This window comes from Danio rerio, chromosome 8 (genome assembly GCF_052040795.2).
Source record: "Danio rerio strain M-AB ecotype USA chromosome 8, GRCz13ab, whole genome shotgun sequence".
Classification (NCBI taxonomy): domain Eukaryota; kingdom Metazoa; phylum Chordata; class Actinopteri; order Cypriniformes; family Danionidae; genus Danio; species Danio rerio.
The window spans coordinates 17149278-17173802 of record NC_141028.1 but is presented as its reverse complement, the minus strand read 5'-3'; the positions used below and the strand labels follow the sequence as shown (position 1 = coordinate 17173802).

Sequence of the window (24525 nt, the reverse complement as noted above, 5' to 3'; positions counted from 1 at the left end):
CGGCGTTTTGTCTACTCAGTGTGTGTGTGGGTATGTGTTGTTATTAAATGAATAGTTCACCCCAAAAAATTACTAACAATTCATCACCCTCAAATGATTCCAAACATTATGAGTTTGACAAAATGTTGTAAACTGGTAATCATTTACATCCAAATTAGGAAAAACAAATGGAAGTCAATGGTTACAGGTTTCCATCATCCTTCCAAATATATGCTCTTGTGTTCTACAGAAGTAAAAAAATAATAATGAAATAGGTTTGATACAAGTGGAGGGTGAGTAAATTACATTATTTTCATCTTGGGGTGAAATATTCCTTAATGGGAGTTAAATTTATAAAATAAAATAAAAAGAATTACCACAGAAAAATCCATTTTCAATTGCGAAGTTTATAAACCAGATTAAAAATGTTCATCACAATATGGGAAAATAGTAATTACATGTACAGTACAAGAAACAATCTCTCTTATAGGATTGGATCCAACAGGAATTGCCATTACAATGAATAAATAACACAGGTAAAAATATATAATCTGACTACTCACTCCATACTGGAGCGATAAGCCTTGGTATTCTTCAAGTGTGGACTTTTGTTTCCAGTGTTTTTATATACACAATGAATCAAGGCTGTTTATGCCATGCATTTTAACAGCATACAGTTCCATACCTTAATATTTATTTTATCTCAGGTAAGCAAAGCAAAGGGATGCAAAAGAGATAAAATGATAATAAAAATAATTCCAAGCAAAGCAAAAAATAAATTATACGAACATAAAAAACGCCAGCAGGACATTAAAATTAAAAGATTAAAAAAATCTAAAACTAATTCGGAAACAAATCTCTGTGGTAAACTTCTTGAAATAAAAAAAGTTTTCAACACAACCATAAGGGCATAAGGGTGTGAATGTCTTTTTTTTTTCTCCTGAAAACAAGGTCACGGGAACATTAAAACAGGCCCTGTACTTAAAATATTTGATTACAAAAACAACCTTTTGGTTCTTAAATCCTGATTTTCTATCCCATCAACCTATTGGATAATTACTGCAAATTAAACCAGGCAAAGTCAACAAAAAAAAACAACAACAGAAAAGCAGGCACTTTGCATGTTTCTACACAAACAGCTCGCTGTCTAAATAATTGAAATCATCAGGAAAAATGCATCAAGTGATTTTTTTTGTTCCTCGGATAACTCAAATTCACTTTAGTGTGCTGACGAAGCCACCCATCAATGATGTAATAGAGGACAACAGTTTGGTGGAATAAATTTGAGGAAGCCGAAAAGCCCAGTTAATGGTTGTTGCTCTTTTTAGCATGAACAATGTAGCCCTTTGCTTTTATGATGCCTCTGCTCTTGACGATAATGGAGTAGCGCAAAACCCACTCCAGCCTCCAGTCGTCCACCTGCAGCTCCTGACTGCTGCCCTGCACCGCCTCCTGAAAACCTGCTGCACTGATGAGCTCTAGACAAACACAAACAAAAAACAAACAAACAAAAGATTTGCATAATTAAATCAGCAATCGTGTAATTACATGAGAAAGATGATTGATGCACATCATGACAAGGTGCGTTTCCATTATCCTGAAAATTGCGAATTGTAAATAGGCTGCAGCTAGCTCATCTGATAACATAAAACTCTACATACAGTTGAGATCAGAAGTCTTAGCCCCCCTAAATTATAAGTCACCTTTTTTTTTTTTCACACTTTCTGTTTAATGGAGAGAAGATTTTTTTTTCAACACATTTCTAAACACAATAGTTTTTATAAAGCATTTTTAACAGTATGTCTTCGCAATTTATATTTCTTTTAACAAAATATCTCGTTTGGTTTTACAATATCAACATAGTTTGTAATAAATGTGTAATGGAAAACCACCTCAGAGACTTAGCAAAACACTCACCTTTGGGGTCACTGTGTGTCAGCAACTGAATGTCGAACTCTTTAGCGAATGCAGTGAGATCTGGAGGCATCACACAGCATGAGGCTAGATTGACCTGATTACTGCTTGGCTTTATCTGCTTGAAATAACAGCCAAAAGTCAGTTTTTAAGACCCGTGATTGTTTTTTGTTGTTTTTTTCTGGAAAATGCTGCCTACTCATAGCATACCTGAGCCCAGTTATAGAGCTGCTCCAAGAGGGTTTTGTCCAGGTCTGAGGTGCCGATGGCAGCAATCTTCTGGCTCTGCACCAGACTCTCCAGCTCCTGCCAGAGAGGCTGCAGGTGTGTCAGTGTCTGGGCTTCACCCTCAGGAAGAGGAGGAGGAGCGATGATCACAGAGTCCAACTGAGAGACACCTAACGACAGGCAAGCTGAACAACACACACAGCAGAGGCGGGAGATTACTAACATTTCATCTAATTACTTTATACTATATATATACTATATATATATATATATATATATATATATATATATATATATATATATATATATATATATATATATATATATATATACATATACATATACATACACACACACACATATTTTAATTTTAATGCTAGCTTAAAATAATTAAATGGATCAAAATATGATTTCTTTTATTAGGTAATAATTTAAGAAGTTTTTAAAACACAAATCCTAAAATGATGCTTAAAAATCAACAGAAATACCAAACAATTATTTATTTATTTATGCATGTATGTATGTATTTATGTATTTATTTATTTGACATGGACGTCACAATTACACTGGACAACCAAATGCATTTGTTTAAGTGTTTTAGCTAGCTTGATAATTCTCAACACCTGTCCAGAGGAGGCTTGGCAAAACTGACAAAATGGAAATATAATTAATATATATACACAACATTATAATTCTCTGCATAAAATTACAGAAGCAAAAGCAAAGGCGACATGGTCCAACAAACTAACAGTAAACTATTTGTGCAAACACTGTTGTTTTGTTTTAAGCACTTTTTAAGAACACTACTAAAAATATTTATATTACTTTCTGATTTTAGGCTAACGGGTGAATCATTGCACAGTTTGGCTCCCTTTACAGATAGTCACCATTGGCAGTTGCCTGTGTAACTCTGTAAGAGGTTTGATGCCTGATGATTAGATCAGAAAACAGGATTGGAACATGATTATTTAAACTTTTAAAAACAATTTAAGATACCTGAAACTTGCCTACAGCACTTATTCAATGCTGCTCTTATAGTTGTGTAAATTGCTTCTTTGTCCTTATTTGTAAGTCGCTTTGGATAAAAGCGTCTGCTAAATGACTAAATGTAAATGTAGATAATTAAATTTAATAAAACTATCAACTTAATTACTAAGCAGTGTTTTTAATACCGATAATAAAAACATTATTATTAAGTCATTTGTCTGGACAATATATCACATTATTTAGAATCACATAAATAAATTAAAAAAGTAATTTTATATTTTTTTTGTGTAGTTCCTTAATTTCCTAGTTGATCAAATGAATGCAGTTTTGGTGAGCACGTAAACAAAAAAGCTTACAGACAAATACAGTTAAAGTCAGAAATATTAACCCACCTTTTTATTTTTTCCCAATTTCTGTTTAATGGAGAGCAGATTTTTTCAACACATTTCTAAACATAATAGTTTTAATAACTCATTTCTAATTTTATTTTCTAAGATTTATTTTATCTTTGCCATGGTGACACTAAATAATATTTGAATAAATATTTTTAAGACGGTTTAACTAGGTTTATTAGGTTAACTAGGCAGGTTAGGGTAATTAGGCAAGTTATTGTATAAAGATGGTTTGTTCTGTAGACTATTGAAAAAATATATAGCCTAAAGGGGATATTAATTTTGACTTTAAAATGTTTTTTTTTTTTTTTTTTTAAACTTTTATTCCAGCCAAAATAAAAACAAAGAAGACTTTCTCCCGAAGAAAAAAATATTTTCAGACATACTGTGAAAATGTCCTTGCCCTGTCAAACATAATTTGGGAAATATTTTAAAAAGAAAGAAAAAAATATCAAAGGGGGGCTAATAATTCTGACTTCAACTGAATATACTGACTTCCTGTTTTTCATAAATGTTACAAAAATTGCATTTGAAAAAGGATTAGAATTTTTGGAAACATTTAGACTATATTACATTTCTGATTTAATGGACCCCGCGGACACCCTGATTTTGTTGGGTGAACTATCCCTAGTTTAAGTGCATGTTTGGATTATGATAACTAGCTGAATTCTCCTTCTAGTATTGGATGAACACAATATGCAGCATATTGCTCTTTCTTTTTCTTTTTTGGAGAAGCGAAAGAAGCATCACTGCTTGAAATGACTCTGAAATGTTCTGTGTTTTTTCAGAATGGATTAATTAATATGAATCAGACTCAGTGTGCAAGATTTGTGTACATGACCACATTTTCGGATATAAATAAGAAAAAAAAACGCATATGAAAGTTCCGGACTTCAGTGTGCAAAGACCTTTAGTGTTATTTATATAGTTTGGGTTAGAAATTCAGCCTTTAAAAATAGCCATAATCAGCTTTACCAAATACCACACATCAATAATATATCCATTTACCACATCACATTGAGCAGAACTTACCCATGTCTACCGCACTTCTGATGGATGAGCAGTCCCACTCAGTGAGAAAAAGCTTTACTGTAAAGACATTCAGCATATTTATTAACACACACATACATACACATATTGCAACAGCCATAATGATGGAGTAAATCCTCACCGGACACCTTTAGCTCCTCTCTCTCCTCTGGAGTGATGGCCTCTGTGTTTTCAGGAATGCTGCAGTCCAAAACACTGGGAAGCTCCTGAAGAACAAAAAAAAAAGACAAAATCTTACAAAATGGTGGAAATTGCACAAGCAAGCCATCACGGAAAATATCCAGTCGCTTACTGGATTATGCATTATAATTGCGTAATTTTTTGGCACTCTACAAAGTCTACGAAGTTGCATGTGAGAACATTAGACACCTTGTTAATGTCCTGCATGAAAGGAATGCCTCAATAAGCCTTCAGCTTTTGTGTGCTAAGACCTTTACTCTCTACTCACTGATCTGAGGCAGCAAATCTGCTGACCATGGCGGAACAGGCAGCCCCATGCCATGAACCATCAGCATAACAACCGTCTTTTCCACATACTGAATATATATATATATATATATATATATATATATATATATATATATATATATATATATATATATAAACAGGGCTTTACATAAACACCCGCCAACCAACCAAATGCGGGTAGATTTTAGCTGTGGTGGGTAGGACAGAGACTTCCACTAGCCACTTTGGATGATCATTTTAAATGATAGTTTTCTTAAAAGCAGGGTTCAACAAAAAAGATGGCCCAATATTTGTGCAAATGTCATCGTAGAATCGTGAAGCAGCATGACAGACGAAAACAGTGTTCGCACAAGCAACAGAAAGCAGGTGAATACTAAATGAGAGGATGATCACCCGCACGCACAGGTATTTTGATGCGCGCGACTGTTAAAAAGCATGTGCGCTCCCGTTTCCAGGTGCGAAGCAACCGTGCCTGGAAACTCAACTGCTGTGATCGTTGCTCTTTAAAATAGACCGGGAAAAAAGTGATGCTCAGGCACCTGCAAGCTTCCAAAAGCTCCGTATGTTTTTAAAATAAGTCTTTATAAGCAGCAGCAATTGTCGGTTTTGTTTGAACCTCTTTGAACAGAACAGATTATGGGCCTAACGTTACCCGTGTGCACCTGATCATCTTTCCATTATCACACACGGTATGTTTTTCACCTGCTTTTTTATTTTGATTACTGTTATTTTTGTTAACATGGTTTAAATATCATTTAAACATCAACAACATTGCTTTAATAGGAGATTAACTCCCCATGCATGTGTAGTTAACTGGTGATCTGCGAGACCTTTAGCCTGGACAGAGGCTACTGTGCATAGTTTTAGACACATGCCAATATTTATTTTTATGTTTTTTGTTGAAAAGAAAAAGCATATAAAGCTATATTTTGACATATTATTTAACGTTTGTGGATAAGAAATAATATATTTTTTTATTTTTGGTGTGGTCAGAGATAAATTTGGTAAATCCTTAATTTTGAGCTTTGAAAAGTTCAGTGAAACGAAAACGAATTGCTATGCTACACCATGAAACCACAACCCATTTGCTCATGCACATTAAGCAAGTACATAGACAAAAAAGGGAAACTATTGAGGTATGTGGACCTTGTCTAAGTCAAGTAATTTTAGCATGCCAAAGTCATATTTATGCATATAAAATATATATGATTTGCCTAATTACCTAAACTTATCTAATTAACCTTGTTAAACCTTTAAATGTCACTTTTAGCTGAATACTAGTATCTTGAAAAATATCTAGTAAAATATTATTTTCTGTCATCATGGCAAATATATTAAAAAACAGTTATTATAATGTGTTGAAAAAAAAAACATTCTGTGGGGCGAATAATTCAGGAGGGCTAATAATTCTGACTTCAACTGTATATACAGTTGAAATCAGAATTATTAACCCCCTTTGAATATTTTCCCAAATGAGGTTTAACAGAGCAAAGAAATTTTCACAGTATGTCTGATAATATTTTTTCATCAGAACAAAGTCTTATTTGTTTTAATTTAAAGCAGTTTTTAATTTTTTAAACACCATTTTAAGGTCAAAATAATTAGCCCCTTTAGACTAATTCTTTGTTCCATAGTCTACAGAACAAACCATCGTTATACAATAATTTGCCTAATTACCCTAACCTGCCTAGTGGACTTAATTAACCTAGTTAAGCCTTTAAATGTCCCTTTTTTATAGAAGTGTCTTGAAAAATATCTAGTCAAATATTATTTATTGTCATCATGGCAAAGATAAAATAAATCAGTTATTACAAAATAGTTATTAAACTTATTAAGTTTATAAATGTGTTGAAAAAAATCTTCTCTCTGTTAAACAGAAAACTGGAGAAAAAAATAAACAGAGGGGCTTATAATTCAGGAGGGCTAATAATTCTGACTTCAACTATATGCTTTAATTCTGTGAAACAGACTTTCCCACAATCCACACAGAGCTCAACTGTTTATGTTGAGCGTTTTGGCAATGTGACTGAAATCTGGAGTACATCAAACATGACATGTTTAGTTTGAAATAGCTTGTTTACAAGTTCTCAAGGTTTCAGTTTTGTATTATGACTGTTATGGAAGGACTTACAGAGTCAATGGATGACGGCATTGCGGTAAACCACTCGCTCAATGTGCCTTGAATGCAGTCTTGAAGCTGTGGAGTCAGAAAACAGAAACAAAAACATGTTAACTAACTGCACACACTTTAATGGATCATAAATGACAGCGTAACGGCTTCTTTCCTTTGCAGTTTATTTCTTAATATCTGAGAGAAGATATTTACCATTACACAACTAAGTTATGTGATAATTAAAATTGGGTGATTGCTTGATGTTTTCTAAAATATATAGCATACATTTTACTCGTTATTTATTGCATTTGAAAACATTCTGTGATGAAAATGGCATTGGAGTCTCTTTTGCTTTCATATTTATCTAATTGTGTTGCTAAAGATAATTTAGAACAACAGCACAAAGCTAACTTGTATTCATATTTAAGTGTTATAATATTTTAATTATAATTGTAATCATAATTATTAGTATTTAATGCAACTCATAATTAAAATAAATATATTTAACATTGAAATATATAATTAACAACTAAAAAGTACATTTGAATGAACTGAATTTAATATTAAATATCAAATAAATTCATCAAATAAATCAATTTAAAAATATGCATTTAGTGTAACAGATACATTTCTCTAAAAATAAAAACACTATTAAAAATATTATTTTGACGTGTACTTAAGTGATCAAACACTTTTTTTATTTTAATCTATATATTTTTTATTATTAAATTACTGTCTTGATGCTAGAAAATCACTTCTTGCTCCATAAACACAAAAAGTGTTCTGATATTATTAAAAATTTTACTACCATAATAAGCACAATTTAGTTATAATAATCAAAATTAGACACTAGGTATGAATCTAATTGCATGAGCTTGTATAAGCGGACTAATTTTTATAATTATTATAACATTTTGCCCATGACATACACTCATTGTCAATCATCCGTTGAGATTACAAGACATTATGCAGAAAAACTACATCAGCATGACGTTGCAACACCCTTCAGTCCAGTTGGGTCATGTTAGGTCACACTGTTTACTGTACTGTATTACTACGCCAAAAGTTGCTTTTACAGCCAAGAATGCTGCACATTTACAGTGATTTGAATATATATACAGCAACAAAACAATGCAAAGTAAAGTCACAAACCACTACCACATTTTGCCTACAGCGGCATGTCATGAGCCGCACGAGGCAAACTAGTCCCTGACGTCATTAGCCGGTTCATTCATGTCGCTCAGGAATCATTCTTGTGAGTTGGCTCTTTAAATGATTTGATCGAATCGACTAGCAAAGTTTAAGATTATATAGTAAGTGCCATATAGAAAACCTTAAACAACAGTGTTGAATATTCTTGGAAAAGTTAAGGTATATTATTATGTGAAACTTACTTTCAGTGACAAAAAAAACCCATATGACATTTATAATAAAATAAAAACGCCATATATTCACCTAAAGAGAAATTTTAACGTTGTATCATCAATCCAATTACAAAATAGCACAATCGAATTACACATTAGAACACTCAATAATTGGACATATTCGTCGAAAACCAAAATATGAAACCATAAATTCCACATCATTCACGAAACATCAAATTTCTAGGTAAATGCTGTGAAAGGATGTCTAGCAACACTACAACAGCGACTCTCTGAACCGAGTCAGTCAAATGAACTGCTCAAATGAGCCGATGCGCGGAAAAAAGAATCGGAATACCAATGACGACCTTATAAACATAAATAATGAGTCGACCGTAGATAAACCATAGAGATAAACACATACAACACAGCATCACGCAACAAAATATGACAGCCCCCTGCTGCCTAGGTTGACCATAAATAACTATGAGCACCGCAAACCCATGTCACCCACCTCCTCACTGGGCGAAGACGGACATTTCTTCTTAAGCCGACTGCGGTTCACTAAATTCCCCGTGTGAAGCTTCAGCGTTGTCGCATGACTGAAAAGCCGTTTCGCGTTTACGTGATGCTCCATTGCTCGGTGGCCGGGAGTAAATCTTGTATGTATGTATCTATTAATCGTGAAATGCCCTCAGGTACAGTGTTTCTCCGTCTCTCGGATACACTAAACAGTGTAGTATGACTTTGCACTTATAGTTCATTCAAGTAGAGAGGAGGTTAGTGCAGAGAGATTCCCGCCCACAATGAGTATATGAAAGGGTTTTGCTGTAAAGCCTGGCCAGGATCACCACCAAGTGGAATGGAAGAGATCTCTTTTCATGCTTTATGGCTAATATGCCCCCCGTTGTCCAACACAATATTCAAAGGGACCCCATGCAGCCCGAGATATTTCCTCTAAAGTAATGATAACACAGCTTTTTTGGTATCTACAGAAACTAGAAGTAAATCAGAGGAATCCAAAATGTTGTTTGATTGATTCGGGAATTAGTTCAAATAATAAATGCATACATTTTTAAGATCTTATTAAGTATTTATAATCAAAGGTTCATTGTTTTACATCTTAAGTAAATGTGTAAATTAAGGATAAATTAGGGATAAGTAAATTTAGGGATGTTTCTGTACTGAATAACAAAATACTGAGCAAGATTTAATTTTATATATTTATTATTTATTTATTTATGCATTCATTCATGGCTTTGTCATTATGGCACAGCAGTAATTATTTAATATTGTTTGCAACAAACTTCAAATAAAATGTTATTCAAAACATTTTAAATAAAAATGAGTGTTCAAAGTGCCAACGTCAACACTTAAACTATTAGTTTCTAACAAAACAATTAGCCATTATAGAACTTTACAGTACATTCAAGCAAAGTACCCCCAAAGAAACACATTGGCAGTGAGCAAAATGAGGGCATTGACGTTGCACACAGTCTTCCACATGTGGTCTTCTTCAATACTAGTGAGTTTCTTTTCCAGTGCCTGCCGTTCCTCCTCAGTCAGGTCTTGTTTAGCCGTTTGGGAGAGTCCACACAGCCACATTCCAGCACGTTTCCACCATGCAGGCGCGTCCTCATCCGACCCCTCTGACTCCGTTGTGCTGAGATCAGAGCCTGCTGGTTTGGCCCAGGGGTCTTCCAGCTCTACACGCTCCTCCTTACTGTGTCTTGTCCACCAGGTCAAACGAACAAGCTGAAATCAAATACAAGTGTTATTTTAGCTCAAGTTCTGCTAAGCTTCTCAGCCCCATTTGTTTCTAAACAGGAATAAAAACCATTTTAAAATATATTCCATAACTTTTATATACAGTTGAAACCAGAAGTTTACATACAAAGTATAAAAAGATACTAAATGTATAAAAAGACACATTACCACTTTAAAAAAGTCAGATGTTAATGTGACTAAACCTTTTCTCTTTTAGGTAAGTTGGGATTTTCATATTTGTTTCTGTTATGCTTAATAGCAGAATAATGAGAGATATTTTTTGAGAAATTGTTATAACTTTTTTTTAATAATTGTAAGTCAAGTTTATATACAATAAGATTATTATGCCTCTGAAAAAGCTCAGATGATGGTGTCAAGGTTCTAGAACGTTCTGATTGGCTAATTGGCACCATTTGAGTGTAGAATATTATTAAAGAAAAACCTCAAACACATGGCTTACTTGTGTGACAATATGGGAAAATCAACAAGGCAGAATCAACAAAAAAAGACAAATTACAATTTGCTAAATTACACTGGGAAAAAGACCAATTTTTCTCTGATGGAACGAAGATTGAACTGTTTGGCCATAAAAACCAGTGTTACATTTGGAGGACAAAGGGGAAAGCTTACAAGCCTAGGAACACCATCCCATCTGTGAAGTATGAGGGTGGCAGCTTTATGTTGTGGGGCTGTTTTGCTGCAGGAGGGACTGGTCCACTTCACAACATAGATGGCATCATGAAGAAAGAACAATATGTAGAAATACTGAAGCAACATCTTAAGACATCAAGTAGGAAATTAAAACCAGGCCACAAATGGGTCTTCCAAACAGACCATGACCCTAAGCTTATTGCCAAATTAGTTAAAATGTGCTTTAAGGACAACAGAGTGAATATTTTGTAGTGGCCATCACAAAGCCCTGATCTCAATCCTTTAGAAAATTTGTGGGCAGAGTTGAAAATGCTTGTGCGAGCAAGACATTCTACAAATCTGACTCAGTTACACCAATTCTGTCCGGAAGAATGGGCCAAAATTCCTTCAAACTATTGTGAGAAGCTTGCGGGAGGATACCCAAAACATTTGACCAAAGTTATGCAGTTTAAAAGCAAAGCTAAATAAATACCAAGGAAATGTATGTAAACCTTTGACTGTCTAGAAATTAATAAAAAAAAAAATCTCAAAACAAAATTCTCTCATTATTCTGGCATTTAGCAGATGTAAATAATTTAGGTAATCCTAACAGACCTAAAATAGTAAACATTTAGTATGATTTACCATCACACATTTAAAAAAATGGTTATGTCCTTTTTTCTAGAGTGTATGGAAACATCTGGTTTCAACTGTATATTCCGAAGCACCGTAAGAAAAAACAAAGTCCATGTGAAATCGAAATTTATAGTGTTTATTTTGCTAGCGCATATTGTTATTCTGTAGGTGAACAATTAATCCATGCAAGTTAGTCCACAAAAAAATTATTTTTGGAATCTTCAAAGTCTGACTATTTGCTTCTGTATTTGGAGTGGGAAACCTTCACTGTTGATGTCAATTTGATGCTTCGGAAACAATATTCTTACATTGGTCCTCTTCCTGTTATGAGGGAATGATGCACAAAAAGAAGGGAGGGCTTTCTTTTGTATCCTACTCAATATACAGTTTCAGTTGGAAGTACAACAACATACTAAAAGATAACTTCCTCACGGGGACTTTAATTATGTATTTGAAAAATAACACTGTTTAAAATTAGAGAACGCATTCAGTATTTTCACAGATATTGGTGTTAATCTGGTGGAAATTCTCAATTTTCTTAGAAGCCCAATTTAACTAATAGCCTAACCTTTTAGTTTTCATAGAGTTTGCAATATTGTAACCCTTTCTAAAGTGATTGGCCATTTCTAGAAAACTTGCTGTCAAAGAATTTCAAAGGAATTACTCTTTAGGCCAAAGCATCTCATTCAAGTCCCCCAAAATGGCTGGTGGTCCACAAAAGACTAATGCATGAGAGGATAACGCTAAGTCTCTCACATAGATATTTACATTAGATTTCGCCTACACTGTTGTTGTCTATTGGAAGGAATGTGTCAATAAACTAAAATAAATTTTGCTCATATGTGACACTGATCAGATCTGTTCTATGACCGTGTAAACACAAAAAAAAAATGCATGCATTCGGATATTCAGAGATCGGTATCAGGCCTCCTTCATATGTGGAAATAAATCGGATATAAATCGGATATGTGACAATGCGACTGTCATTTAAACAGATTTATTGAGGCATTTCGTTCTGTACATCATTAAACTTGCAACAATGTGGTGCTTCTCCGTGGTTTAATGACGTAGAAGCAAAAGCGTGTGTGGTGATGCCGACGCGGTAAACAACAACAACAACAACAGAGGAAACATGGAGGAGGAAAGTGGTCAGTCGCCACAATTTGCTCCCACCAGACCTGAGATCTCTCTCGTACCCACAAATTCCTCAGAATGGTGGAAGACATCATTCAGCATATAAACCATAGGTGCAAGCTGCGATTACGGCCCTTTCCCACCTCCTTCACCTCAAAATCATTTTTAAGTTGGGCAAACTTCGTGTTGTAACTTTTGCTTTTTGTCACTATTAATACACGCACTGCGGGCTACACATAAAACAACTTTATTCTCTCCAACACCAGTGCGCACACAGACAAAGGCTACATCTACAACTACACACACACATCAGGGCCATAGCATTACATAAACTGTGTGGGGGTAAATCAGGACTGAATCATTCACTGCTAATACTACACTTTGCATATTTCGCAGAGCTAAAAACAAGACAATTTCTTTCATTGTGGCAAGTGTTAACACATGAATTGGATATGGGTCACAATTAAAAGAACGTGTAAACGGACAGACAAAAAAATCATATATAGGCAACAAATCGGAATTAGGCATCAAGACCTGACAGTGAAACGGGGCTAAAGTTCTGGTTAAGAAACCAGTCACTGAATTGTGGAAAAGACTGAAGAAGAGCATATCAAGATCACAGGAGAGTGTGAGCGACTGACGTTGGGCTCACACCAGAAAAGAAGCATTGCGTCACTATCGCTATATTACTTACTGAATGTTTTTCATCTTACACTAATTTTCTACCAAAGTGAATATTTTTTACTTGAAAGAAAAACAAAATTGATGTGAATTGCTCATGCAGGAACTATAAAATAAGTCAAGCAGTTAATTGAAGTTGAAAACACTGAAATAACGAAATAGCCAGTCCAGAGTACTGACCTAAACCTGATTGAAAATCCTAGGAAACAAAGTTCTGGTTAAGAATCCAGTCACTGAATTGTGGAAGAGACTGAAGAGGAGCAAAACAAGATCACAGGAGAGTGTGAGCGACTGATGCTGGGTTCACACTAAAGGAGAAGCATCGCGTCACTAGCTCTAGATTACTCACTGAATGTTTTTCTACCGAAGTTAAATTTTTTTAAACTTGAACAAAATACACAATAGAGGTGAATTGCGCCCCCCCCTGGTGGAAATTTGCCTCTAGTCGCTCATTGCATTGACGTTGCAGAACTTTTACATTCACAAACAACTGTAGTACACCCTACATAATGTGTAAAATATGAAACAGCATAATAGGAACACTAAATATAAACCAAGTCATTGAAAAAGTGTCAAAAGCAAAAATGTAAAAAAAAAAAGTAAACATGTATGTGTTTCTAGTTTGCGGTTGATATTTACGTGTTTTTCTGGAATAGGTGCAGTGCAGAGGCTGACGGCTGTGATGATCAGAACTGTCAGGGCGAGCAGAATAAGCGCAAAATACAGGTAGTGCACATCCTTCAGCAGGCTGGGACGCAGGTCTGTCTCTCCACATGATGGTGTGCCATAGACAAATTCCATTATCATCCTCACCATGCCCACCACTAGTCCCACCATCAGACCCCAAAAAGCTCCCTATGCAGTTCAAAAGACAAAAAGGAAGGAACTTCACTTGAATGTTTTACAATTTTCTCACGTAAAAGCCTTTTACTTTAAGGATATTAAATCACCTGTTCATTTACTCTCCCCCAAAATATGGCCATAATGAACACTGTGGTGATGGGAGGTGACAGGAAGCTAGTTATAGCCTGAATGTAGTCAAACAGCTGTCCACTATTAGCCGTTTGAATGACTGGAATCCACACAATGCTCAAGGCCACTAGCAATAAAATAAACACTCTGTAGACGTAAAAAAAGAAATAAAGCACAGCATTTAAAAAAGCAAATTTAGTCTGTTCAGTTAAAAAAAAAATATATATATATATATATAAATATTTAGATATTTAATTTAGATTTTTAAAAATATTTTAATTCATGAATAACAATTATTAAAATTAATTATTATCAGCTCTGACATACTTACTGTGCATTTTCACCCCCAGCCCCCTCCCCCTAGCTTGCACTTTTGTCAAACTATTTTTTTTATTTTTATTTTTTTAGTGCTTTTTGACAGGACGTGATTTTGAAATGAGGTATTGACACAGTATACCTGCCCACGACCATGAGCTCTTTCTCAGAGGCCCGGGGCCGGATCCGCTGCCAGATGTCCATAGTGAATAAGGTGCTGCTGCTGTTGAATATAGAGGTGAGAGAGGACATGAGTGCTGCCATCATTACAGCGATCATCAGCCCTCTCATACCTACAAAAGTTAAAGAGTGAAAGTGAGAATAGATTTATAGAAGAAGAGATACAAAGTCATGTCTACTTTAATGTTCCAAATGAAATTTCTGAAAATTATAATGAAACAATGTACTGTCATCATTTACTGTAATAGATGTTTTAATATTGCAAAAACAATCTTATTCTGGCCTGTACTTCTTAAATATATAAAAGAAAAGGCAAAGTTATCAAATTTTGAGGTAACATTTTCAGGCATTGTTAGTGACAAAGTATAAAGATTTTAATTGAGTAAATAATTAAGTATTTCAGTCTTTTAATATGTGATCAAATAAAACGATTATTAATTTTTTTTTTTTTGGTATAGAAAATATTGTTACACCATATGACATTTGTCTTCTGTAACCGTATGTCACCATTACACCATATATTTTCTAGAAATCATGGTAAAAGTGTATATCATTTGAACCGGTAAATTAATAATTATTTATAATTTATTTAAGAAATATATTTAATTTAGGCTAATAAAATCTTTTTGAAAGTCAAAAGTTAAAGCTGGCAAAAGAAAGTAATAAGAACTTTCTTTTCAAAAGGGAAAACAACTAAAGTAGGTATATATATACAGAAAGAGAGAGAGACATGTAGGGGAGTGGGCTTGGCTAAAATGTCATTACATTATTCTCTGGTGGAATATTTGTGGCAATTGCATAGCAATGCAAGTTTTCTGCATGAATTGTTTATAAGAAATAAGTTGAACGAATGCAAACAGAAGATGAACATTTAAAGTAAGTCTGGCAAAAGAAGTAGCAAGAACTTAACCTTCAAAATAGGTAAAAGTAACTACAGTATAGAAGTCTCGATATATAACATAATACTTATAATAACACTACTAGTACTAATAATATATTTAATACTATTTAATTAAATATAATTATGACATTTATTTCCAATTAAACATTGTATTTATATATATATATATATATATATATATATATATATATATATATATATATATATATATATATATATATATATATATATATATATACTGTATATACATAAACTTTTTGAAAAACTGCACATAATTATTCTGATAAAACTAAGGTTGTCATACCCACTGGCATGAGCTCCACCACTAATTTTGGGTAGGCAATGTTCGAGCAGCCGACCTTGGCCCCACAGATCTTCTGACACTCATCGGGATCAACACATGCTACTTCATCTGGAAAATACACAAACCATCACACTTTTATTTTTTTTAGAAAGATGTGACATAGTGACCTAAATAGTAAGGTAACATCTTTTTAAAATCCAGACTATGTGAAGTAAGATGAATTATACCAGGATAGAGAGCTCTGCTGATCATTCCTGGCATGACTACGAAGAACATAGGGAAGACCTTGAGGTAGCCACCGAGCACTGAACCAGCTTTGGCATGAGACAGGTTTTTTGCCGACAGAGACCTTTGCACTATCACCTTCAAACATGACACAATTATTTGTAAGTTTAAAGACTTATTTATATTGTTAAAATTGGCATGAAATAAACTTTTTGAAACTGTAATATCGCTTCCAAAAGTGAAACAGTTTCTCAAACAAGGAAAAATATCAGAAATTGATGGGATTATTTTGTTATACAGTGCACATTAGTGCCCACATTTTCACAATGTTGGCTCCAGAAAATACCATTTATTTGTAAGTTTCACTTAAAGTCAGCATGAATCTGAAACTGTGAGGTACCTTCTGAAATCAGAAAAAATTGTAAGTCAAAAAATGTAGACATGATTTAGTCCTTTGTGACCGACAAAGATGGATCACTGGAAGATGGCCATTGCTAATAAAATAGAGGTTGATTTGAAGTCAGTTTGCACAGGTGTGGAGGATTATATCACCCTCTGGTGCAGAATATTTTCAGATGGCTGATAATGATGAGAACCAGGAGCTAAATTATGCAGATGGAATAGTATATTTGTTGTTGCCTCCAGTGAAGGCAGGGAAGAAACAAGACAAGCACTGATTGCCACACCTTAAAGGACTGATAGCCCCACCCTAAAAGCATCAAGAAAAGTTGTTTCAAGGATAATAATGATTCAAGGTTATGAGGGCAATTTTTTTTTTTAACTAATGTAGTCTACAGATAAATCCTTTATAACAGAGATGCCCAAACTAGGGCCCATGGTAACCTACTGGCCCACCATCCTATCTGACAAGAGAGGGAAAATAATGGAAACGGTTTAGAGATTGTTGTTTCAAAGTTTCAAAATGCTAATGGAAAATAAATCAAGTAAATGAATCAGATTTGATTTTTGGCCCTTCATATGAAAAGGTTTGGGCACCCCTGGTTTATAACAAGCACTACTCTATACACTACCTGACAAAAGTCCTGTCGCCTATCCAAGTTTTAGAAACAACAAATAATAACTTGACTTCTAGTTGATCATTTGGTATCAGAAGTGGCTTATATGTAAGGCAAAGGCCTCTGGATTACGCCTATTTTACCAAAATAAAATATGATCATGCCTTGATTTCTAATTATTCATTTAGGACAGTAAGGTCTGACTTTGCTTAGACAAATGTCTTGTCACTTTACAGCAATATTGTACAGTATAGAATATAAAGTCATGCTGCAGTGGAAAAAGAATGAATATTGTGTATGACTCCCATGAGCTTGGAGGACTGCATCCATACATCTCTGCAATGACTCAAATAACTTATTAATAGTCATCTGAAATGACAAAGAAAGCGTTCTTGCAGGACTCCCAGAGTTCATCAAGATTCCTTGGATTCATCTTCAATGCCTTGTCCTTCATCTTACCCCAGACATGCTTAATAATGTTCATATGTCTGGTGACCAGGATGGCCAATCCTAGAGCACCTTGACCTTCATTCCTTTAGGAACTTTGATGTGGCAGCTGAAATATGAGAAGGAGCTATCCTGCCAAAGAATTTGCCTTCTTCTGTGGTTTGTAATTTAATGGACAGCACAAATGTCTTGGTACCTCACTCTTCAGATCTCTCGCATGCCCCCATATTAAATGTAACCCCATGATTTTTCTTTCATCAAACTTGACTGATTTCTGCGAGAATCTTGGGTCCATGTGGTTTTCAATAGGTTTTCTGCAGTATTTGTGATGATTGGATTGCAGTTCGACAGATGATTCATCAGAAAATCTACCTTCTGCCACTTTTCCAAATGATCAACTCGAAGTCAAGTTATTATTTGTTACTCTTACAACTGGGATCGTCGACAAGATTTTTGTTAGGCAGTGTAAAAATAACACATGTAAATTTTGATTCCATGCCAACTTTAAGAGTTATAAATAATCAAGTTAGAAGGTAAATCACAACAAACTTTGATTTGAAGCAAAGACATATATAAAATAGTATAAGACAGAAAGACGAAGTTGCAAGACCTGACTGAAAAAATGAAATGAGAAAAAGAACTACAGCAAAAGACGCAATTAAAAAAAAAATGATGGGAAATATTGCAACAGTTGCAATTGCAGTTGCAATGTATAGAAATATTTTAGTATATTGAGGGTGTTTGAGGCCCAATTACATTCTTTACTATTCAAGTGGGCAGAGGTTAAAGTTTGTTTTGGTGCACTTCCGTCATCAATCCCTCATTGGTGGAATTTTTGCACAGCATCATGTTTAACGTAGATTTCTGTGTAAATTGTTTTTAAATTAAGTTCAACTCAGCTTTAACAAAAGCATATATATTCAGCTCTGTCTTTCATGTTTATAAGTTATTGTTAGAAAAAGTGGATGGTAATTTTATTTTAGGAATGAACAGTTGAACAGGATGGAGAAAAGAACAGATATAAAAGAGAGGTGACATTAGTTTAAACTAAAAAAAAAAGATATTTGATAAGAAATAGTGCAATGAGGCCAAAAGTACAAATGATCAGTTTTGAATTAATGATGACTTTAAATCTGCTGAAATGTACATCATTTTAAATTCACCTGGTCTGTGCACCAGACCCATGTGGCCAGAACGGTAAGGCCGAAGATCAGGCCGGGCCAGGGAATATCTCCCGTCACTGGGTCTCTGAAGATATGAAAGGCATCAGAGCGAGGAAGATGACAAGTGGTGTTGGGAACTGTGAGAGCAGGTGCAGCTTTCTCATACTGAACCAGCAAACCCTCGTACCATCCAACCTTGTCAAATGCTGCCAGGGGAAATCAGTTAAAACAGTCACAGTAATTTCTCAAGAATAACTCAAGCGTCAGTTTCCATGAAGAGTGGATGAATACCTATGAACATGAGGACAAATGCTCCTATTACCATGATGACGGTCTGCAAGGCGTCAGTGTAGATCACTGCTGTCAGTCCACCTGCGTCAAAATAAGCCACCAGTTGCGGTATTTCATTTACAAACACAAATAAAAATATTAGCAGTTTCTCTGATGTTGTACTACCAGCTATAGTATAGAGTGCAGTGACGGCCAGCAGAATAACAGTGGAGAGATAAAGATCCCACCCCAGTGACACCTGAATGAATAAAGCCCCTGAAAAAATGTCTGTCTGGGAAAGAAAACAGCAGTTATGATTATGGGGAGTATTGTATTGTGCATATATAGCTACAGAGGTGTTTGTATGAAATTATGGAAATGCTATTTGTTGGTCTCTGTGATTGTTCTAACATTCTTTTCACACATACACACAAATACATATGTGTATGTATATGTGTATATATATATATATATATATATATATATATATATATATATATATATATATATATATATATATATATATATATATATATAGTGTATAGTGTGGATAATAAGTATTGAACACGTCATGTGTTTTCCTGGGAATAATATTTCTAATGGAGCTGTAGACATGGAATTGAACCAGATTTTGGTAAAAACCCAAACAATACAAACATAAAAATAAAACAAAACAAATCTGAAACGTTAGTCATATAACAATGAAATGACACAAGGAGAACGTGCTGAACTACTGAAATGTAATTAATACTTTATATAAAAGGTTTTTTTGGTGATGGCAGCTCTCTCGTATAGAGAATGAAGTCACACGCACTGCTCAGGTCTGACTTCAAAATAGTGTAAAAATCTTGATGGTTCTGTGGGTCTCGTCTATTAAATCTGATCTCTGTTTAGTATTTTTCTTTGTATTCAAGTCAGGTGATTGGCTGGGCCATTCTACAGCTTCATTTTCTTTCTTTGAAACCATTTGATAGTTTCCTTGGCTGTGTTTTGGATCTTGCTGAAATTTCCTCCCTAATTTCATCTTCATCATCCAGCTAATGTAGATGTTGGACTGAAGCAGCGAATATTAAATTACAATGATGAAGGGCAGAGGGTTGCTGAATAACTACTGAGATATTTCAGCTGCTGTCTGGGCTTTCACTGCCTTTCTACACTTCCCTTTCTTCCTGTGTTCAATACTTTTTCCCTGTGTCATTTTATTTTATTATGCATAGCTTAATTTGTAATTTAATTAGTTTTCTTCACATACAGTATATGGATTTATTTGGTTGTCATCAACATCCGGGAAAAATTTTAAGTCAACAACACCTTTAAAAATATGTTTTCTGAGAAAAATGGTCACGTGTTCAACACTTATTTTCCATAGTAGTAAAGTAATTTTTACTATTATACTGAGATAATATATAATTTAAAAACTCTATGAATATGTAGAGGTTAATTTTTAAGTTTGTTAGATTTTTTTAACCAATATGTATATTAAATATACATATTTAATGAAAAAATACATATATAAACAATTGCTTATAAAATTACACATTGAATACTAATTCTTAAATTCAATAGTTGAAGTCAGATTTATAAGCCACCCTTTAATTTAATTTCTTTTTTTCTTGTTTTAAATATTTCCCAAATGATGTTTAACAGAGCAGGGAAATGTTCACAAAATGTCTGATATTATTTTTTGTTGTGAAGAAAGTCTTATTTGTTTTATTTTGGCTAGAATAAATACAGTTATTAATTTTTTTACTAACAATTTTAAGGTTGAAATTGTTAGCTCCTTTAAACTTGATTTTTTTTTTTGATAGTCTACAGAAATCATCGTTATACAATAACTTGCCTAATTACCCTGACCTACCTAGTGAACCTAATTAACCCAGTTAAGCCTTTAAATGGCACTTTAAGCTGTATAGAAGTGTCTTGAAAAATTTCTAGTCAAATATTATTTACTATCATCAAGGCAAAGAGAAAATAAATCAGTTATTAGAAATGAGTTATTAAAACTATAATGTTTAGAAATGTGTTGAAAAAAAATATCTCTGTTAAACAGAAATTGCGGAAAAAATAAACAGGGGGTTTAATAATTCTGACTTCAACTGTAGATATTTCTTAAATATATAACAAACAGTAATTTATCCCGGTGAGTTTAAAACTACATTTATTGACAATAGAAGACTGGAGTAATTATTAATGAAAATCTGAAGCACAGGAATAAATTACATTTAAAAAATCTATAGTCACAACTGAAAACCTTTCATTTACATTTAATATGAATTTCACAGTGTTACCATTATGCAGTATCATTGGAAATAATTTCAAAACATGAACAAATCTTATTGGGATAGTTCATCTAAAAACTCACTATTTACTCTCTCAAGTGGTTCTTTTGGGTTGAGCACAAAAGAAGATATTTTGAAAAATGTTGGAAACCTGTAACCACTGGCATCCACAGAATAAAAACCAAATAGTATTGAAGTCAGTGGTTACAGGTTTCCACATTTTTTTTTAAATATAATTTTTTGTCTGTTCAACAGGAGAACTCATAAAAGTTTGATACAAGTAAAAGGTGAATAAATGATTAAAGAATTTTCATTTTGGGGTAAACTCTCTTTTTAAAGTACTAGTAATTAGACAGGTATTGTTTTATGTTGGTTTACTTTTGACAGCTTTAACCCTCTATCGGTGTAATATTTAAATTAGGATTATATTAAATCTACCTCAAACTTTCAGATTTCCTCAAACCACCACCAATGTTTGTCTTCTTTTTTTATCTGTTTACCCAAAGATCTTACTGATATCTTGGTTAAAATGTAGAGGATGAGAGACAGCACACTCATGTAGATCCGGATTCGCTGACCCCCAAACCTCTTCCTCAGATACTCCGGCATGGTGACCACTCCAGCAGAAATATATACGGGCACAAAAATCCAGCCCAGGGCGATGAGGACCCACGCTGCCTACAGGTAACACACTTCATGTTTTGTTTCAGAATGTGATGCAATAAACGTGTTATTTAATAAGTCTACAAATTCACAACTTAAAAACAGTAATTACTGAAACAACACAAAGCTTTTAGGATGAGGATTGAGTTGTGTGTCATACATTCCACTCAAATCCCCCGACGGCGAGTCCCCCAGCGGCTCCTGTCCCAGCTAATCCGATGAACAAGCCACTGCCGACGTTACTGGACATCAGAGAGGCTCCAATCTGTGGATGAACAATACACTGAGAAAACACTGGCAGAACTACAGGACAATATGATCAAACAAGCTGAAGGAGACATGCCTTTACACTCAACACAGCCAACGCTGTATTTTTTCATTTGAATTTAATATTATGTTCTAAAACTACAAAAACTAAACTAATAATGAAATAAAATGAAGAAAAGATTAAAAAGAGACAAAAACACTGCATAACAACAATTCTGATGAGCCAATGTTGTTTTTTTTGCACACAGACATTGGAAGGTCTTTAGTACCATATGAGCCTTTAAAAAAAAGTTTGGTTAGTGAAAAATTAATAGAATATTAAGGGATATTTATATATATATATATATATATATATATATATATATATATATATATATATATATATATATATATATATATATATATATATATATCCCTTAATATTCTATTATATATATATAATTTTTTTAATAAATAATAAAATTTGAGTGTAAAAAATGGAAAATTTTATATATATATATATATATATATATATATATATATATATATATATATATATATATATATATATATATATATATATATATAAAACTTGGGAAATAAAAAAAATCAAAGGGGGGCTAATAATCCTGACTTCAAATATATATATATATATATATATATATATATATATATATATATATATATATATATATATATATATATATATATATATATATATATATTATAATATATATATATATTATAAAAATATATATATTAAATAGTTATATTCATTAAAATAAGAGTGTGGTCAAAAGAATAGAAAGATATTAAAAAATGTGGTCTTTAGGAATAATAAGATAATACATTGAAATTGAAAATGATTTATTGCAAAGAAAATGTAAATTTTATGTTTATGTTTCTCTTGACTTTTCCTGTCTATTAAAATTTTATTTAATATTTTCCCAAACTAATTTTTGCACTGTGATCTTAGGTTAAGCACTGACTAATCTAATGTACATACACAAATATATTATAGAAAATAATCCTATAGAAAGTAAGGGGTGTACTCATCTATGCTGAGTACATGGCACAATAAAAAAATAAATCTAGTCTACATTAAAATCATTTAAAATTTTAACCCTACTTAAAAGGAATTTCGACCCCCTCAACAAAACCGTGAATTACCCAGTAAATAACCATTTTACAAATGTTATATTTAGTCTTTTATATATGCATCTTAGTTTAGAAATTCAGATATTAATCAAATTTAAATTGTAAAGCTGGAAACTTACTAAAACAGAGAAGATGACAGAGAATAAACAAATTGTTTTTCCATAGATGCTAAAATAATATTAAACACATTGTCAGTAGCTGTAAAAATAGCTTTTACTTGTGTTATAATTTGTTATATATGATTTCATTTTTGGTTAAATCTTTACACAATCACGTTTATCTGAATTCTTCACTCTATGAGCATACAGTGATTTCATTATTTCCTTTTTTCCTGGTTGTAATACCAGAGAAGGACTTTAAAAATTAAAAATGCTTCCTTGTGTGCTCAAGAGAAACATTCTAGCTTCATCATTAGGAGTAAAAACACAAAGACTCACTGGCCACCAGGTCATGGATCGTCCTGCCAAGAAATATCCACCCACTGTTCCACGGTTGGCTCTGATGGAAGACTACAAATCAAACACACAGCTGCTTTATCTCTGCAACATGAATTCCACATAGCTGGGTTCCTCACATCAATGTACATACTAACAGAGGAACGGCAGGTATTCACTTACCCATATTCCAACTGCCAATACAAACACAAAGTAAACCACAACCACTGCGATATCAGCAGCCTCCAAAGTAAACTTGGCTGGCACCTCCTCGGGCTCTGGAGTGGCCGTCACAGGCTCAGGTGAAGCTGGCATTTTCTACACTGCCTGAGGTGAAAGTGTGAACTTTGAAGCAGGTGCTGATTTCATTAATAATTAATCAGCCTGCTGTAGAGAATGCTGAGAATGCAGGAGTTATGCATTATATGATCACCACAAGAGGACACTGTAAGCTAATGTAATTATATCAAACATTTTAAGAAAATAAAAATAAATCAAAGATCAAGAGTTTAACCAATAAAAATCTGTACAATTTTGACCAAAATAATAACAAGTATGATTTCCATTGTTTACAAAAAGGTACTAAAATGTCAATCAGTGAAACAATAGTGA

The 24525-nt window shown here is 33.5% G+C and overlaps 2 protein-coding genes across 4 annotated transcripts; both read right to left on the bottom strand.

Moving 5' to 3' along the window:
• Positions 1 to 366: 366 nt before the first annotated feature.
• gclm (glutamate-cysteine ligase, modifier subunit) lies at positions 367 to 9221 on the bottom strand. Of its 2 annotated transcripts, none has more exons than XM_087262821.1 (7): positions 9007 to 9221; positions 7150 to 7215; positions 4672 to 4756; positions 4533 to 4589; positions 2104 to 2306; positions 1897 to 2014; positions 367 to 1457 (listed from the first exon to the last, which is right to left on the bottom strand). In XM_087262821.1, the coding sequence occupies exons 1-7, from the start codon at positions 9127 to 9129 to the stop codon at positions 1285 to 1287; spliced, it is 825 nt and encodes a 274-aa protein (XP_087118947.1). In that variant the 5' UTR covers positions 9130 to 9221; the 3' UTR covers positions 367 to 1284.
• Positions 9222 to 9701: 480 nt separating this feature from the next.
• Positions 9702 to 24238, bottom strand: slc5a9 (solute carrier family 5 member 9). Of its 2 annotated transcripts, XM_087263632.1 has the most exons (14): positions 24097 to 24238; positions 23917 to 23988; positions 22236 to 22340; positions 21926 to 22090; positions 19320 to 19425; positions 19155 to 19235; positions 18864 to 19069; positions 16240 to 16375; positions 16013 to 16120; positions 14770 to 14920; positions 14291 to 14459; positions 13980 to 14195; positions 13521 to 13590; positions 9702 to 10247 (listed from the first exon to the last, which is right to left on the bottom strand). In XM_087263632.1, the coding sequence occupies exons 1-13, from the start codon at positions 24226 to 24228 to the stop codon at positions 13540 to 13542; spliced, it is 1698 nt and encodes a 565-aa protein (XP_087119758.1). In that variant the 5' UTR covers positions 24229 to 24238; the 3' UTR covers positions 9702 to 10247; positions 13521 to 13539.
• Between the last annotated feature and the right edge of the window lie 287 nt (positions 24239 to 24525).